The sequence below is a fragment of the Perca flavescens genome, chromosome 18, assembly GCF_004354835.1.
Source record: "Perca flavescens isolate YP-PL-M2 chromosome 18, PFLA_1.0, whole genome shotgun sequence".
NCBI classification, from domain to species: domain Eukaryota; kingdom Metazoa; phylum Chordata; class Actinopteri; order Perciformes; family Percidae; genus Perca; species Perca flavescens.
This window is the reverse complement of record NC_041348.1, coordinates 27,193,364-27,212,423: the sequence shown is the minus strand read 5'-3', so window position 1 is coordinate 27,212,423 and position 19,060 is coordinate 27,193,364. Positions and strand designations below refer to the sequence as shown.

Here is a 19,060-nt window from a genome sequence, read left to right as displayed (position 1 = left end):
GATAAACTGTGGACTCTTTGTCTTGCTTCATTGTTTCTGATATATATAAACTTTATTTCAGACCCAGGGGGATCCATATCACAATAAAAACACACAGAGTATAACATAAAATACAAAAAATACAAAACCTTCCACAATGTTCAGTGTCTAAACATACAGACATGTTCGCCAATGGTTCCACAGTCTGGAAGAAAATCTGACAGAACTGCGTACAGGGTTAGCCAAAACAGTGATCAAGTCATTTTTTGACCCTGATACCCTACAAATAAATCTATACACCAGGTTACGTAAAACAGCAGAACAGGTAGGTACCCCGACACTGACAAACATATGGCTTGCACAGGAGCTTCTTGGAGCTCTCAACAGTAGCCTCATGCTGTCATAATATGTTTGCATTATTTCCTAAGTTGCTCTGTTTATATGCAGAGAAAGAGTGGATGAGACGGATGAGCTGAAGAGAGGCTGCAAAGGAAATTACATCCTCTCTGACAGAACAGAGGTACCTCAGGATATGAGAAACCCACACAGCCTGCACAAACTGGAAACCAGGGCAGTCCAGGTCAGTTATTGGTGGGAGAACAATGTGACTTTAGATAGCCATGGATTAGATGTTGGACAACCGGTACCATCAGTGTTGCAAGTTATCTTGCATTTGGCAGATAACAAGCTCTTTAATAGCATTTTCAGTCTTTCAATACAAAGAAAGAAGAGTCTGAAGTTCATGTGACACCTGGACAACTATGGATTGTTGTTGTAGACGGTGTCATGAATGTAAGACAGGGTGCTGCTGGGAAATTACCTGTCATTATTTGACCAATGTTGAATATACCCGGATAATTAAAAAAGAATGTTGATGATTCATACTCTGTGACACGCTATTTTATTCTCCCTATTAATTACATTGTGGTTGTGGAACAGGCTGGGACGAGTTGCTGCCGGTTTGTCTCTGATGCCGCTCGCCCGCTTGTCATACTGGAAACGAATACCGTTGCCGCTTTAAACGTGTCAGGAGGCGTGGGAAAAGCAGCTCTTAGAAATTGAACATACCAATGGAGTACTGTGCAAACGGTGTTTGTGTGTAGGACACGTGAAACCAGGCTGTGCAGTAGGTGTCAGTTGTTTTGAAGCACCTTTCAGAGGGTTGCACGGTGCCTGAAAAGAGAAATGGAAAATCTTACCTTATAGTATATTCGCTGACATAATTCTATCTCAGCTTTATTATCTCCTCTTTTACACCGAATGATGTTCTAGAGTTACAAAACAACAGCTGCTTGGAATAGACTGCGTCATGTGATATCACAAGGTCTTGGGAAATGTCTGAGTTAGCTTTAATTCTTGTCAGATCAGAAAGATGTGCCACTTGTTCTCTCAGATGCTCAGCACATTTCTGTTATCGAAGAACCAAACCAACTTACCAAAAAAAACAAGTTCATATGTCTCTCAGCATAACTAAACTAGACCACCACATACACTATGTTGCCAGTTTATTAGGTACACCTTGCTAAAACGAATGCAGTCCTGCAAAAAACTTAGTATAGTACTCAGTTTTTGTAACTTGTCGATTCATTATGAATATGTTTTGAGGCTGCAGTTTGTGGTACTGTTTAACTGTGCTGCATGATACTGACTGAGGTGTGTCTATTGGTTTGTCAACCCAAATTTATATCAACGAGGGTATGCTGAATAACAGCGACATCTCTCTGTATCTATAGAAAAAAAAATTACCATAAAGTTGAAGAAACACCTCTTAATGTTAAGAAAAACGGTTTAATCATGGTGACTAAATCAATTCAATATATATTATCACTTTCATTTGTTATATTTATTTGTGTGCTAATAATTATTAAGCACTGCAACTGATGAAATTGTCACTATAACATTTTGACATTTCTTTCTAAAAAAGCAGCGTTACGGGATACTATGAACTGTGCGTTTCATTTTTCTCATTAGACAATAATGTGGTTAGACAAAATATAATCGGAATATGAGTAAGATATATAATATGTGTGAGATCAATAAAGAGCAGAGCATGATGCCAATGTTTTTATTTATATATCCTGTATATATCATGATTATGTTTCAGCTGAAAAGGAAAATCAAGTATTTGCCATGTTAAATAAATGAATGATATAATAAAATCGTACACCAACTCTATAATTTAGCATTTTGAACCCAAACTTAGTGGTGAAGAGGACAAGTGTTGCACTGTGACATGCTAAAAAAAATAAAATAATAGTTCCGGGAAATTTTCGTTTCTCAGTACCAGGGTGGTTTTGGAATAACACACCACAGCCGTCACTTTCGATTTGACTTCATTTAGCTCGAAACTATTTGCCGTTTTTGCTAATTGAGACGCTCGTCATCAGGTGTGAGGTAAAACACAGCATGGCGTAAATCTGTGCAAACATTTCCAAACACACTACCACTTCTTTAAGTCAACACATGAGTCATACAGAGCTATGTCTACAGGTGTGTGTGTGTGTGTGTGTGTGTGTGTGTGTGTGTGTGTGTGTGTGTGTGTGTGTGTGTGTGTGTGTGTGTGTGTGTGTGTGTGTGTGTGTGTGTGTGTGTGTGTGTGTGTGTGTGTGTGTGTGTGTGTGTGTGTGTGTGTGTGTGTGGGCTTGTTTTACTATATTCGTGGGGTCCAAAACCCGGGGAATACAGTATATTTGTGGGGTCAGCACAGTCTTGTGGGGCCCAAAATTCTGGACCCCTTAAGAATGCTGTTTGAGGGTTTAGACTTGGTTTTAGGATAAGGGTTAGAATTAGGTTATTGTTAGGGTTAAGGTAAGGGTTAAGGTTAGGGTCAATAGCGGTGCCCACAAAGATAGTGAAACAAACGTGTGTGTGTGTGTGTGTGTGTGTGTGTGCGCAGGCCCTCAGGCAGCAGATGGAAGCCCTTCAGCAGCAGTTCAAGCAGAGAGACAGCGATTGGTCTGTAGTTCGACGCCAGCTGCAGGAGGTGATCACAGAAACCTCTGAGCTGAGGAAGAACCTTACGGTTACTCCACACTGCCACCCAGTGGCCGTCCAACGCACTGCACAAACACAAACTGTACACCAGGAGGGACCGACAGAGGTAAAATATAGGCCTACTTCATGGTCTTTATATATATATATATATATATATATATATATATATATATCTCAACATGGAATCTTCCCTATTTTATCCATTTTTTTTCTGTATGATTTACCCTGAATTGTTGTTCCCTTTCAATATAGTTTATACAAAGCAGAACTTCATTTTATTGTAAAGAAGTACAGCCAATGCATCAAGCTCCATGTAACAAAAGTCTTCGCTTAATACCGCCTTAATATTTTTTTGTTAATACAAAACAATGTTAACATTCAGATAAACAGGGTCCTCAAACTCTCAAGGCTAGTGACCCATTAGTGCATTTCATTTTTACTGCTGTGTAAATCTTGTTGGTATCAAATTATTCAATCATACAATACACTGTTAAGTGGTTTTTAAGCACCCGGGCCATAATTTATGAGGACAGACAAAAGATGGTGTCAAAGCACTGACTGAGCTCATTACATGTTTATGCAGTGCAAGTGGATATGCTCCCTGTGTCAGTTCTGTCACTGCCCAAACTTGATTTTACCTTCCCAAACCTAAAGGGTTACTTTGAGTTGTCAATAGAATATGTAAAAAAAAAACAACACCAAAAACATTGAAATTTAAATAAATCAAGTATTAAAGATCTTTCAGGGGTTCATATTATTCATATTTGATTTACATAATCATAATAAACTTAATTTCCTATTAAAGATGTACATTTTCTCAACATAATTCAGAAACGAGAAATCAAACACATGATTACCTGCAAAAGAATCTTGTGGAAATGACTCTAAATCACTGAAATCTTTAATTTGAAAACTGGATGACACTCAACCCCCCCCACGTTGACAATTTTGTACTGACGAAGATCTCTATATCTCCCGAGATGGAGCAGCTTCTCTCTAACGGGTGCAGCCTGGTGACTTTCACTGACGGGACAAGGAAAGTAACTTCTGCAGACCAGAAGACAAAAACGGTCACGTTCTTCAATGGAGACATCAAACACATTTTGGAAGATGGGAAAGTGGTGAGCTCTTGTGGCTGCATTTTTGTGCCACGTTGACCTGATCAAAACTTATCAAATGATGATGTTAATATTCAACTCAATTGTATTTATAGTATCAAATCATAACAAGAGTTATCTCAAGACACTTTACAGATAGAGTAGGTCTAGACCACACTCTATAATTTACAAAGACCCAACAATTCTGGTAATTCCCCCAAGAGCAAGCATTTAGTGTGACAGTGGCATGTCTTTATTTTTCATGTGGAGCACTTGTGCATGGCGTGTTGCAGGTGTATTACTATGCTGGTTCACAGACAACGCACACCACCCACCCAAATGGCCTGGAGGTCCTTCACTTCCACAACAAGCAGATTGGTAAGAGAGTGACTGACAAAGCTACATCTGTTGGAAGACTGTTATGTCTTTTTTTATATTCTATACATTCTATATTCCTCATCTTTAAAGCAACTATATTGATGGATTTTTATTTGTTTGATTCTTTATTTCCGTGTCATGCACACAAAGTGCCCAACCCGCTCATGTGTTTATAAGACACCAACATTTCAGTTGCAATGTACAAACATTACAAAAACATTTCCCCATTACATTATACAAAATTATAAGTTATGTAAAAGCTCATTCTTAAACAAAGTATTCTTTCTTCTCTCCCAAGCTTGGCAACAAAAGCACAACTCAGATGTTTCATAATCATCCAACCAGAAGAAATGATCACAAAGAGAAGTCATTTTAGTTAAAGGTGCATCCCTTATGTCCCTGTAAACGGGACAACAAAACAAAAAATGAACCTCAGTACAATGTGTCAAATGACAGTGTGAAAACAACGTGTAAGGGGGCACTCGGAGTGATTAACCCACAGAGAATTATCTCTCAAATCTGCAGCTCTTCTGGGCTTTACAGAGCTTTATAGTTTGAGCTCATACATTGTTTACCTGTCCTGCCCACAACTTAACTGTTTCGGTTCACTCTCACCGCTCTCACAGCGTCATTTGGAGCCGCAGCAGACTATGGAGTTAGAATCATGCCAAAACTCACACACACACACACACACACACACACACAAAACGTGTTTTACTCACGCCCAACGATTCACAAACAAACTCAGTGTGGTTTGCAAATACAAAACATCATTCACAAACTAATGCATTTTGTTCTGCAAATAAGAAACCTACCTATCAAACAAATACATTTTTTGATAGGTAGAAGAAATCCAGCATGTTGATCTTGCTTCGTAGTAGCCTACAGGCTGCCGATCTCACAGAATTCTGTGAAATGAACACGGCCCCTTAACTCTAAAACTGTGGCAGTTTCACAGATTCGCCGAAAATTCTGTGACGGGCCCACGGATGCGATGCATGTATGTTTGTTCAAAACCACATGGAGGATCTTTGATGCTGGACATGCTGTGTTTCCTGCCTTGTGTGCGTTATTGCTCTATAAACCACACACCCAAACACGTAACCATACAAACCTGTAACCTGTCTTCTTGATAATGCTTGGAATAAAAGAATTGTGGAATTGAAAGTGATTGGACAAGAACTGTTCTTACCGACACCTCCACTGGTCTCACGCCAGCCACCCACAGCCCTCTACACCTCCTTTTCAATGTAGGTCAATGACCGGCATCATCCGTGGTCTACGCACAGATTCCCTGATCACAGCACGTTTATTTCTGTACAGAGAAGCTGTATACAGCTTTGCTGTTATTGGTATTTTTAGCCCAATAACTGCTGTTTTAATCAACATTTATTCACCAGATCTTATCATGGTTTAATTGTATTTCTTTTAATGTTATTATTTCGGTCTATTTCGGCCAGGGAAGCTGCGTTGTTGTTTTGATATTTTTTAAACTATAATACTACATCTAGCAACATATATGTAGATATTATCATAGTATGCATTTCTTTACTTTAATATTATTATTTTGGTCTTATTACTGGTGAAATATTACAGTATGCTGTAAGACAGAACACGATATGATCAGAGTTGGGCGCATGCAAAGCCGATTTCCCACAATGCAATGCCGGCATTCATTTCAGAGAATCAGACAACGATCAGCGGGTCTTTAACGCCAGCATCGCTTCAATATACATATATATAATCAGTGGTTTTGTCATCAGCAACAACACGTTGCTCAGTTTTGTTCCAGTAAGTTATGCACCATAATAACGTTTAAAAAAATCTGCGTTTATATATCTATGGTCCTGGTAGGCTTAAATTTACTTAACAGCGCCACCTGCTGTTGTGGAGTGCGAATTACAGGACATTTGTTAGAAAATTTACCTGCATTTGTGTGTGGATCTGAGGGCATTTGTGTGTGGATCAGCAAGGCGGAAAGTTAGTGCCAAAAGTCACGTGACAGTTTTGTACTTGAAGGATTTTTTTTGTACTTGAAGGATTTTTTTTTCCGTACTTGTAGAATTTGTTTTGTACTTGAAAGATTTTAGTTTGTACTTGCAGGATATTTTTTGTCATTAAAGAAATACGTTTTTGTATGTGTAAAACATACTGTATTTGTTTGATAGGTAGGTTTCTTATTTGCAGAACAAAATGCATTAGTTTGTGAATGATGTTTTGTATTTTCAAACAACACTGAGTTTGTTTGTGAATCGTTGGGCGTGAGTAAAACACGTTTTGTGTGTGTGTGAGTTTTTGGCATGATTCTAACTCCATAGCTGACAGCTGTTGTCAGCCAAAAAGCTTTGACAACCGCTACCTGCTCAGCAGCAGACAGACGTGGTCAGAGACCAGCTGGCGAACATACTGTAGTGGAGCATTTAGCAGGTAAAGAGACCGATATTTCCCTCAGGAGTTGGTACAGATGAAAAACGGAGCTAAAAGTGAGAGAATATTGGACATGACTGCTGAATGTGTTCGCTCACCAAACCCTCACTCCACCCGAACCTTTTCACATCACCCTACAGTTCCTTCAGTTTGCCATATCAACTTTAAAGGTCCCATGGCATGAACATTTCACGTTATGAGGTTTTTTAACATTAATATGTGTTCCCCCAGCCTGCCTATGGTCCCCCAGTGGCTAGAAATGGTGATAGGTGTAAACCGAGCCCTGGGTATTCTGGTCTACCTTTCAGAAAATGAAAGCTCAGATGGGCTGATCTGGAATCTTGCTCATAAGACCTCATAACTTACCTCCCCTTTCTCTGCTTTGCCTGCCCAGAGAATTTGGCCCACCCATGAGAGAGAGACATCATGGCTTTCAAACGAGCGAAGTGGCAGTTGGTCAAAGCCACACAACCACCCTCCACCTTGCCCCCCCCTCTCTCCTCCTCAATAGCTACAGACACAGAAATGGCACATCCTAAGGAAAGCTCATTGTGGGGCTGGCTCTAGTGGCTGTAATTCTGCACCAAGGCTGAATTTTGGGAAAGAGACTTCAGATACAGTATTATGGGGACCACTAAGGTCTATATAAAAGAGACTTTAGATACAGTATTAGGGGACCACTTAGGTCTATATAAAAGCATCCAAAGAGCACCATGTCATGGGACCTTTTAAAGTGATGATGTACCAATGTTTTGTTCACAACTTGTTGCCGCTGCCCTAAGTGGCCAAAAAAAAAGTTATTGCAGGTTTAAATGGTATAGAAAGAATATTTATGAACATTTTAATTCATACTTGAGTTAAACCTCATTATAAACCTCATTGTATTAATTTCAGGTGAACATTTTTAAGTACTGTTGATTTGACTCTGCAAGAGTAAACATCAAAACAAAGCTACCTAATCTTTATTATATACAGTATATTAGATTTATTATGATTTATTGACAAACTGACAACAGACTGAATCAGTTTAAACTATTTTATTACTGTTGGTTAACATCTCTTACAGAAAATGGAAAAAAGTTTATGTGATATGTAATATATACTTGTGAGAATATGACTACAGCTCATAGGATTGTCTTTCATTTATAAAATGTCCCCTTCTGTAACAGAGAAGCGACACCCTGGGGGGAGGAGAGAGATCTTATTTCCAGACCAGACCATCAAGTATTTGGAGATTGACGGCAGCGAGAGGACAATCTTCCCCGATGGCACCATCGTTCACCTCTCACCGTAAGACCGAAGTCACTGCTTTATTTCAGGGTTATCCTCAGGGTGTCTGCAGGGTCACAAAGTCAGTGGAAGCCAGAAGGACTAGCTGTCATTGCAGTGGCCAGTAGCAGGTTTCTTCATAAATAAACAATGTTAGTACACCATGAGGTAATCAGGTCATTTTTTTTCCACGAACCCTACGCTTGCACTATGTGCGCTACGCTGGTCGACTTAATGACACCACCGTTGATTACGGGAAGGTGTATACGTAAGTGGACCACTCAATGCAGTAGGCTGTGAGGAAGTGAAAATGGAACTCGTGAGCAGAAAAATTGTTGTTTGGCAGTCAAAAGAAGGCCATTCAAGTCCAGCTACATGTTCAATCTGCAGTGCCGATTTGTCTCGTGTTGGCGAGGACCCTAAACAATCCACAACATCGCCGCCGTTAAAACATTTGCGAATGAAACATCCGAAAGAATACGAGTTGTGCATGAAGGAAATTACAGACAGCAGCCAAAATGCAGCAACTTCAGGTACGGCAAAGAAACAGTCACAGCTAAAAACTTGTTAACTTGTTAACCAGACGACCATTACCAGCTTTGCTAGACCTACACCGAACAAACAGTGGGCCTCAGATCACCCACGAGCCAAAGCCATTCATGCAGCAATTGGGAAAATGATAGATAGGATTACCCCCACGCTCTCTGGCCCATGAAAAAAGGACATTATTATTGGGAAAAGTTCTCTGTCTGACACGTTGGGCCCCACTCAAGCAAAGTTGAGACAAGGAGTCATTTGGTTTAATAGCTGCATGCTACAACTCAAGCTCTGTTTTTAAATCCTGTATTTGTTTGCATTTTTCAAATAGGCACCATTAAAAGTATGCCATATTAGCTTTTAGCAGTTCCTATTACACCCAAGTACTCATGGATGTACAGACAACTATCACTTTGAGTCCTCAGAGAAATGATGAAAGTGAAAGTGATGATTGTCTGGTAGAGTTTTCAGTAGCGTCTTTTTTCAATGATTTCTTAGCAGACGTTTATGTTAGGGACCTTTTTATTCACAATGAACCTTAGAGATAATATATCCTCGGAAAGTGTAAATCATACTGAATCTAAAAATGTGTGTATCATGTCATTTGCAGCAATCAGGTTAACAGGACAGGTGTGTCAGCCACTGCTCCTGTTGTTTTTTTTAAAAGGTCCCATGGCATGAAAATGTCATTTTATGAGGTTTTTTAACATTAATATGAGTTCCCCCAGCCTGCCTATGGTCCCCCAGTGGCTAGAAATGGTGATAGGTGTAAACCGAGCCCTGGGTATCCTGCTCTGCCTTTGAGAAAATGAAAGCTCAGATGGGCCGATCAGGAATCTTCTCCTTATGAGGTCTTAAGAAAAAAAAAAAAAATAATCGATATAAACCTCACCCTTTAACCTCACGTTGTATCCATGTAATAGTTTGTCTCATGTTTCTCCCTGCATGCCCCCCACCCCCCTTCAGTAAATTGAACAAGATCTTCAATTAATATCACTGTTTTAACGTTATTTTACTGAAGTATTGAAAAGCACTTGCTAAAATGTTGTGGTTATGTTATTCAAGAAAATGTTGTACTGGGCCTAATGGGAGCCTAAAAGAAGTAAATTCTTCTTTGTGCTTTCTGGATCATCATCATCTCTTCCAGGTTAGGTGAGAAGATGGTTGATTTCCCCAACGGTCAGACAGAAATCCACACTTCCCAGTTCAAGAGGAGGGAGTATCCTGATGGGACAGTTAAGACTATCTACCCCGACGGGCGACAGGAAACCAAGTACGCGTCAGGCAGAGTACGCACCAAGGAAAAGTTATCGTCTGACATTTTAAATTAATGTGTGTTTATATGTGTAAATGTAAGACGGAGAGGTGTGTGTGTGTGTGTGTATTGCTGTGAGGAAATACTTTTAGTGGATTAGAGATGTTCTCACAGTATAGATTTAACTTTGTATTTTACTCTCATGTAGCAGCTAAGTAATTCATGATTTATTATTTACTAATCATTTAAAAAAAAAACTTTAACAAGCGATATTACACAATAATGATTCAATATAATTATGACCACTAGCCAAGACGCTCAAAGTTTTCACGGTAACTGCATCTGGCTGGTTTTTGCAGTGAGGCTCATTCACATAGAGGCTAATTTTGTGCCAAATTTGACTGAGATTTGATGCTATTTAAATAAAAAAGATGCACAATCCTTTTGTTAATTGTCCTGGGAAAATATTTTGGAATACAGAAGATTTCCATTTCCATTTTTTTTGAAAAAAAACAAACAATCTAAGGAAAAACAAGTCAGGGCTTAGCAACAAATCCAGAAAGAAAGAAAAATGCCACTCTAAGTGGGTTTGAACAATTGACTGAGCAATGGAGGTTCCTTTGGCCCCCACAACAATGAATCAAAGTCTTCTTCACCATCTTTCTTCACCTCCTTCTCTTCTCTCCTCAACTTGCTGCCTGATGTAGCCAACTGAGCAGTGACCCTGTGAAGCTCCTGTATGACTATCTTGACATCCAGTTGATGCTGCGAGGCCCTCAGAGTGGCTGTATTAAATGGGAATGTCCGTATAAAGTCTCCAACTCTGAGCGGAGGAATGTGTTTTCTGTTTAGTGCTGTTGTTCTCTCCATCTTTACCGGTCGGTGACTCCCACTGTGAAACAATCGCAACATTTGTTTATGCTATATGAATGGTTGGAATTGGGTGGTATCTTGCTCAATCAGTTTTTTACCACTTTCAAGCCATGAAATGTAGTTTTTAAACATAATGCACAAAACTTTGGCCAAACTTCCAAAACAACATTTAAAAGGACAATTCCGGCGCAAAATGAACCTAGGGGTTAATAACACATGGGTACCGAGTCGACCGTTCTCATATGTTTTCATGCTAATCGAATGTGACCAGTACACAAACCGCTAATTAGCTTATAACGCTAGTAGTCGGGCCATGGATGAAGTAAAAAGAAATTGCTATTTTATACCACCAATAAGGCTCAAAATAGCACCACACTTCCACGGTAGCATAATGAGTGTCCCTACATGTTAACCGAAGCATATAGAACTTTGTAAGTGTACAGACAGTTTATTAAAAAGATAGTTTATAAAGACCGTACCATTCACGTATATAGGCGGGCGCCATCTTGGGAAAACAGTCATGACCAGTCCTCAAACGCCCTACTTGAGCTATGTTACTGGTTACTGATTACACGCCGTTTGTGGTTCGAGACGGTTTTCCCAAGATGGCGCCCGCCTGTATACAGGAACAATACAGTCTGTACACTTACAAAGTTCTCAATGCTTTGGTTTACCTGTAGGGACCCTCATTATGCTACCGTGGAAATGTGGTGCTATTTTGAGCCTTGTTAGTGGTATAAAATAGCACTTTTTTACTTCATCTATTCCCTGACTACTAGCGTTACAAGCCAATTAGCGGTTTGTGCTAAAAACTGGTCACATTTGAGCATGAAAACAGATCCCAGAGAACGGTCAAGAACGATGGGTTATTAACCCCTAGGTTAATTTTGCGGCGGAATTGTCCTTTAAGTCAAGAGAAACTAAAAGTAATCACTGAAACGAAGAATGATGTAATAATAATAATAATAATAATGAGGATTTTAATACATTAATGCATACTTGATTGAAATGTCTCTTAAATTTAGGTGACAATCTTCCCTGTAGACAAGCATTATTAATGATACATTTTGCATTCAAACAACAATACATTTAAATAAATTACAATTGTCTAGTACTGTACATACCTGTAAATGTTCGGAATCTTTGATGGTCTGAATCCCAGCCCCCTGTGTGGGATATCCCGTATCGAAGAGGAAACGTCTGTCTCTCTTGCGAGCTCCGTCTCAGCTTCTATTTCAGTGGCGTCATGGTCTGTAACCTCAGACAGGCGAGGACTCCTGTTGTCCGCCAGCCTCGGTGCAAGAGCTGGACACGTCTGTCTGTTTACCACTGACACTTTTGTCCTTGAATGTGGGCTGAGTATCAGGTTTAGGGTCTTCCTGTCTGTGTGGGTTTTGTTGGCTGTGGTGTCAACTATTCTACCCCTGGATGCATGTGTCTCGTCTAAGTCGACAGGGGGAAGGTGCCTTTGGTAGTCGGCTACAAACGCATGTTGTCTGGACTGCCTTTGGTTCATCTTTTCAAGCGTTTTTATCAAAGGGAGTGTCTGTGGGGACGGGCTACCATTCCTTCGCTTCTGAAATTTGGTTTCTTTAAACTTCGACAACACAGGTATTGAAACATGTGAGGGGTGGTTGGCACGGAAACAAGGCTGCGTGTACCCTCGTCTATGATAGGCCTTCTCTCTCAAGCTGTCAATCATCGTATAGTTCATCAAATCAATCAGATCGCCGATAAGCCCTTTCTTCACTGTAATATCTGCTTGGCAGTCCAGGGTCAACGCAGGGCTGTAGTTAACCTCCAGGAGCCAAGGTTTGAACTTGACGTCAATCAGGATGTCGAAGCCAAACAGCTCCACACAGTTTGGACAGGAGGGGACGGAGGGAGCGATGGTGAGCAGGGTCAGAGTGACGATGCGGTTGATCCTCTGCCACAGAAGAAGCTCGTCGATGTCTTGGCTGTGGAGAAAATGCCTGAATTTGCTCATGGTCCACTTGCATCCTTGGCCTACTCTCTCCTTTTCGGTTTTGTAGAAGGGACCAAACTTATTGATGCTGGTGTTGGTGAGATGAGCGTACAGGTTATGCAGCGATGACAGGTTGTACTTCTCGGTGGCGAAACGCACCAGGCCTTCTTGGTGAACGTAAACAGTCAGTGGATGAAAGCTCTTCACACACGCGTAGATCCTCAGGTCAAACTTGTAGCCGGAGATCAGCAGAGGGTTACTGACGTACCTCTGTACGATCACAGAACAGTCGTAGACCAAGTCCTTAATGTCCTGAAAGATGAAGATCCCTCTGCCTCTGGAGAGATCCACCGGCTTACATATCCAGTAGGCCGACGGCCCTCTGGTCAGACGCAGTTTGTGGTATTCGGACAGGAAGCGGGTGTAGTCGTTGGGGAGGATGAAGGCAGTGGGACTGAAGTCGTAGAGAGCTGAACCAAACGTGGCTCTCATTCTCCTCAGGTTACGTGCCAAGCAGTCCTTCCAAAAGAAATACAAAATCATTCTTTTAGACTGATTATTTTAATTTAAAAAGAACAATCCCTTTCCCAGCCGATTTCTGTTTGGCAACTTTCTAGGTTTGGAACGAGACAAAACGGAATGAGAAAAGTACATAGAAAAGTGAAAGACTGCACAGCAGCATTATTAAGTCGAGCAACTGATTAATAAATGAAAAAAAAGGGCTAGCTGCACAGCATCATCAACAGTCAGCCCTAGACCTAGCCTTAGACCCAGCCCTAGATGTACTTTTTACATTTATATAGAAAAGCACATTTGTCTTTGCAAATGTGCTTTGATAAACACTGTAAAATGTATTCTTAAGCAGTACTTCAAACGCTGACATGCATGTAATCTAGAGCTGACAAAAAAAATTAGAAAAGTGTGTATACCTAAAAGTATACACACTTTTCTAATTTTTAAAAATATAAAACAGATTGACTTTCAACAGAAGGATATCCGGTAACACTTTACTTGAAGGTATCGACATAATCGTGACATGTCACTGTCATGAACGTGTCATAAACATTATACACAAGTCATAAACGTTTATGACTTCGGCCATTAAATGTCATTTGGTTTTTGTCATGACAAGTTGACATTGTTTAGGTTGTCTTGATTATGACAACTTGACATTAATCAAAGTGACATTACCAGAAGTTGTCAAGTTGACATTAAATTATTTTGGGATGTCTTGTAATGACAACTTGACATTAACCAGGATGACATTACCAGAAGCTGTATTTGTTATGACAACTTGACATTTCTTTGGAGTGTCCTTATTAAGACAACTTGACATTGAACAGGATGACATTATGTCAAGTTGTCATGACAAAGACATTCTCTGGTAATGTCATCCTGGTTAATGTCAAGTTGTCATTACAAAGACATCCCAAACAAATGTAATGTCAACTTGTCATGACAAAAACCAAATGACCTTTAATGACAGAAGTCAAACATTTATGACTTGTTTATAACATTTATGACATGTTCATGAGTGTCATGTCACGATTATGTCGATACCTTCAAGTAAAGTGTTACCGGATATTTATTTATCAATTTAGATGAATGCAATAACAAATTGTAGCCATAGTATATTCATAAAACAGATTCTTCTTTTGGCAACACTTCCTTAGTAATGTATCCTTTATTAAAGGGATACGCCACCGTTTGTTGAAATAGGGCTTATCACGGTCTCCCATAGCTGTAGATAGGTGGGCCAACGCATTTTTTGTGCATGCATTGTTTTAGTCAACACCGGCAGCACCGCCGCTAGTTAGCTTAGCGTAGTGAATGGAATCCTATGTTGCCGGTTAGCATGTGACAGAAGAGTAGACCGGGTAGACCGTGATAAGCCCTATTTCAACAAATGGTGCCGTATTCCTTTAAGTCTGGACACCTCGTAATAGAAAGTACAAACACACAGATTATTCTGGTGTCGATCATCACCGAAAACTCTTAGCATTTCTTTTACACACACAAGTTAACACAATATGTCAGACCATCGTCACCTTGCGTGTGATGCCAACAGTTTTGGGATGGTGGTTGAGCCGCTGCCATGGCAACAGGTTGTGATATTCGGAATTGCGAAATGCAGAGCCCCGCCAGTAAAGGTTCCAGTCTTCGTCCTCTCGTTTTTCTTGGTCGTATTCCTCCCATCCTCGCTCCAGAAGCACCTCCCTCACCACCTCTGGACCTCTGTCATGCAGTCTGAACACCAGTGATGCAGCCATGCAGCATCGTAAACTGTAAATGCAGCAGAGATAGCCAAGAGAACCATGTATCTTTGATCACTGATAAGCTTCCAAAAAGGTACTGCATGAGATCAATTTGACTCAAAAATCACAAAAAACTCCTTCTCGGAGTCGTAACTCCGTCAAATCTTAACCACCCAGACATGAAAACACATATTGATATCATTCAGTGTGACTTACATTTCCCGAGGATGTCATTGTCTCCAATACACAAATAAATGTTGGTAGAAATCATCATAAAAAAGATGCTACAGAACTTGCCTGAGGATCATCATATGGTTTAGTTTTCTTCAGTATCATATTAATCCAGTGATGGGGCGCCCTGGTAGAGCATGCTCAGTCCTTACCGGAGCAGCCCAGGGTTCAATTCCCCCTCCCCCTTCTCTCCCACTTTCCTGTCTTAATCTGTCCTATCCAATAAAGGCAATACAAACCCAAAAATAATCTTTTAAAAAATGAATACAGTGATATTCATCTATACATCCATGGGTATATACAAACAGGTACAGCTTACAGCAAATTCAGAATACTCATTGTGCAAATATATGCTCCAAAAACTGGGCTCAAAGGAGAATACGTGGGGTCCATTTCAGAAAGCAGGTTTAGTAAAAACTGAGTTTGTTAACCCTGAGATGAGGGGAAACTCTGGGTTTTGTTTCAGAAAGGGAGGTTAATCAAACCTGAGAGAGAGGGGTAACTCCAGCCCGTTTCAGAAAGAGAGGTAACTTCACCTCAGTCAGTTACTATGGTAACTGAGCCTGTGAACCTAACCTGGTCAGGAGCAGGTTTTCTTCCTTGAGTTTCTCTGTCTCCTCCCTCCTTGACACAGCGCACTTTCATTATCTCATTCATTCAGTCTGTATCAGGCATTTTAGCGCAGTTTATCTGCATAAATAAAAAGTTTGTGGTTTATGTTAGGCAGATTATAAAACGTTTGTGTCCTTTTGTCGACGATCCCGTTGATGAAAAAGCTGTATTACTTCAGAGAGTTTACGTCGGGAGATGATATTGAGTCCCAACTCTCAAATCTGTTATGTGGAAATGAAAATAAATCTATTTCATTTCCACATAACGGATTTGACAGGTATGTTCTTCACAGTCGATCAGATATATACCTTATCCGTCCTCATATCACTAACATCCACCATCGTGGACATGCTTTTACTTAGCAGATTCTTTGTGTCGCATTACGTTTTTTGCAAAAGGCAGTTTTCTTTACAACAGTGGTTATGCGGATCATATTAGTAAAGCCACTGGATGTAGAGCCATCAGAAGAGTGGGATTTGATCTTTAACGTGTTTTTGTTTTTTACGTTTTTGTAGTGTTCCCTGGACACAAACCACTGAGAGCCATACATTATATTTCTGTTAAATGGTGCTGCAGTCTCAGAACGGGATTAGTAGTAGTTTACTTTTTCGCCCGCAGGATTGCACCTAAATGAAATTATAAGTGTAATACCATGCCAGTTTTCACCAGTAATATTATAGGTTACCTGGGATTAAATATGAAATGAATACACTGTCACTGCTTACGCATTGACTCGAGCAGCAATGTTCTCCCACGCCAATTCTCTCTATTTTACAGCAGCCGCTCTGTTGCTTTTTTAACAAAATACATGTTCAAACCGTTCTAATACATCCATGGTTCAAACTCGCTGTATGTGCACATGAGTATTTCCGCCGACCAGTTTGTTTGTGGTTGTTACCATGGTGAATCGTAGTATCATGGCTCCATTCATGCTGCCTTTTTATTGTGGTGCACGTGCTTAACTCTAAGTGAACCTACTCTGAGTAGATTGAACCAACTCCTATCAGCTGTTCTGGAACCGAAAAGTCAGTTTCCCATCTCAGGGTAAATCAACTCAGAGTTCAGGGTTACACTCAGTTTGTTAAACCTCCTTCCTGAAACGGGCCCCTGTACCTTACAGCACAGGCTTAAAATCACCCCACCTCCCCGAGAGAAAATAGATCCCGTCCGAATGGGGTTAAAGGCAGTAATGTTGAGCTACTTTTTTCAAATGTACAGTTTAACGTCATCATTCACGTCACTTCATGTGGGAATCAGAGGTGTGAAACTGGGGCTAGATTTTGCTAACAGTTTCCCAGTTGGTGACAACTGACGTACAGAAACATGGCCGACGATCGTTCAAATGCGTTGAAGGGTGTGAAACTTTTCCTAAATAAATAAAATGCACACACGCATGTAATATATTTTGCTGTCGTCCATTGGTTTCAACAGAGTAACTTAAATTAGTTATAAAAGTTGTGTGCTATTGCCAGTAACAAGTAAACCAATTCAAGTCAAGTAGGCCTATGTTTTGAGCTCTTGTACAAACTGTTGTGAGGAAAGTAATGCGTAATTGAAGAGCTTTGGGGTGTCCTTTGTTATTGTGGCCTCCATGTTTTCACACACCTGATGCTCTAGGCTATGCCAACAGTTGGTGGCAGTCACGCAACAAGTTGTTATGCCAAACGCCAAAATAACAGAAGAACACGCATAGACAGTGAAGCACATGAGCGCTGGCAGTCGGAAAAAAAAACGTAATCACGGGGGGCGGTCCCTAATAATCCCAGGTGGCATGAACGCACCATTACAGCACCTTGTTTGTGTGCGCGTGAGCTAACACAGTAAATCAGAGAAGCCCAAAATAAACCTGACACTTTGTTTACCCACCTGCACAGACAGAGCGATCACACTCGAGCGTCAGTGTGCCAGCTACCAAATAGACAAATGAAATGTGTTAACTTCTGTAACTTCATTATCTTAACACATTTACAAGGGAAGAAAAAGTGCTGCACTTAAGATTTAGATTAACACACGCTCGCACAATAATGATACAAACAAAAGCTTCCTTAGTTTGCAATAAAAAGTCCAAATGCAAGTAATAGATGGTTTCCACATTATTTCAGAATTTTTTTTTTTTTTTTTTTTTTTTTTTTTTAACACTGAAAAAAGGTTCATTCATGAATTAAACACTAAAACATACAATAGTACAGTACAATACTAGAATGTTATTCAGGAACTTCCCCTTCCTTAAATGTCAATAATACTCAACTTAGGAATTCACAATGCTGAAAAATGTGAATTGTCTTACCTTAGGAATTCACAATGTTGATAGCATTAGCTAATAGTCTTATGTCCTTTCTGCCAGGTAAATGAAAGGTAAAGTGGGAGAGACTCTTTCAGTGTACAGTAGACTGTCTGTTTGTGGCTCCTCCTACAGACAAAACAGACCCACTGCTGCTACTGTCAGCCAGGTTTGTGCTGCCGCTTAATTGTACAGAACAATGGTTGTTATATGAATGAGTGTCTGCCGTTAGCTCTGTATTGTTGTAGGTCTGCTGTTATTAGAGATAAACCATGGTAGTCATATAATCCTGAGGAATGTTCTACAGTCCAGTCAAAGTAATAAGAGTAGGAATGGGATTTCAATAAGAAAAAAAAAAAAAAAAAAAAAAAAAAAAAAAAGCACAACAAAGGTCAGTGTATTTTAGCTTTGGATATTACCTGCTTGGGTTAAAATACATTTAGCAGCTGCTACACAATCAGCCATTATGTATGCAACCACTTCCAAGTTCAGAAAGAGTCAAAAATGTTTTACATAAAGTATGGAAACCCTGATCCATTTTCCAAACCCGATTTAAATTCTTTGACTTAACTGGTGAAAAAGTTTTTGCCAGGATTCTTTTTCCAAGCCCCCCCCACAGACGATTCTTAGGGTTTGTTGTTGTAATACTGATTTCAGCCACAAGAGGCTGAAGTGCACCATTGCCCCATGTTCTTAATACAACTAAACTCATGTTTACTTCCAGGTGAGTTTTAATTTATCCATGCACTATAAACCCAGGGTACTTTTGCAAGTTATGTAATATTACAGTCATGGCTTTTTTCAAATCAGCGCTGAACATGTCTAAATGAGCCTAAAAAACAAAAGCACCTTTTTAAAATCAAATCAATAACATTTAGCTCAGACTTAATAAATCACCAGAATTGT

At 40.0% G+C, this 19,060-nt stretch overlaps 2 protein-coding genes across 4 annotated transcripts in view; one reads left to right on the top strand and one right to left on the bottom strand.

The window, feature by feature from the left end:
* Positions 1-10,375, top strand: part of si:ch211-140l13.3 (uncharacterized) — a 43,616-nt gene extending 33,241 nt beyond the window's left edge. The window contains exons 10-15 of one of the 3 annotated variants that reach the window (XM_028605344.1): positions 427-559; positions 2,876-3,079; positions 3,954-4,094; positions 4,364-4,448; positions 8,045-8,165; positions 9,829-10,375. In XM_028605344.1, coding sequence (XP_028461145.1) covers positions 427-559; positions 2,876-3,079; positions 3,954-4,094; positions 4,364-4,448; positions 8,045-8,165; positions 9,829-10,012 — 868 coding nt within the window. In that variant the 3' untranslated portion in view covers positions 10,013-10,375. Of the gene's footprint in view, positions 1-426; positions 560-2,875; positions 3,080-3,953; positions 4,095-4,340; positions 4,449-8,044; positions 8,348-9,828 lie in introns of those variants that run through there. The other 2 variants (XM_028605346.1, XM_028605345.1) reach the window with 2 other exon arrangements.
* On the bottom strand, positions 9,498-18,201 carry ttll2 (tubulin tyrosine ligase-like family, member 2). The gene is made up of 5 exons (XM_028605347.1): positions 18,161-18,201; positions 17,740-17,781; positions 14,824-15,058; positions 11,934-13,294; positions 9,498-10,828 (listed from the first exon to the last, which is right to left on the bottom strand). The coding sequence occupies exons 3-5, from the start codon at positions 15,043-15,045 to the stop codon at positions 10,516-10,518; spliced, it is 1,896 nt and encodes a 631-aa protein (XP_028461148.1). The 5' UTR covers positions 15,046-15,058; positions 17,740-17,781; positions 18,161-18,201; the 3' UTR covers positions 9,498-10,515.
* Positions 18,202-19,060: the final 859 nt, after the last annotated feature.

Bases quoted from the DNA above. Each gene is read 5' to 3' on its own strand.
- ttll2 (XM_028605347.1), bottom strand. From the start codon at position 15,045: ATGGCTGCATCACTGGTGTTCAGACTGCATGACAGAGGTCCAGAGGTG. The intron at 13,295-14,823 runs GTGACGATGGTC...TTCTTTTGGAAG, and splicing joins CTGTTGGCATCACACGCAAG to GACTGCTTGGCACGTAACCT. The intron at 10,829-11,933 runs GTATGTACAGTA...ATTGTTTCACAG, and splicing joins AAGATTCCGAACATTTACAG to TGGGAGTCACCGACCGGTAA.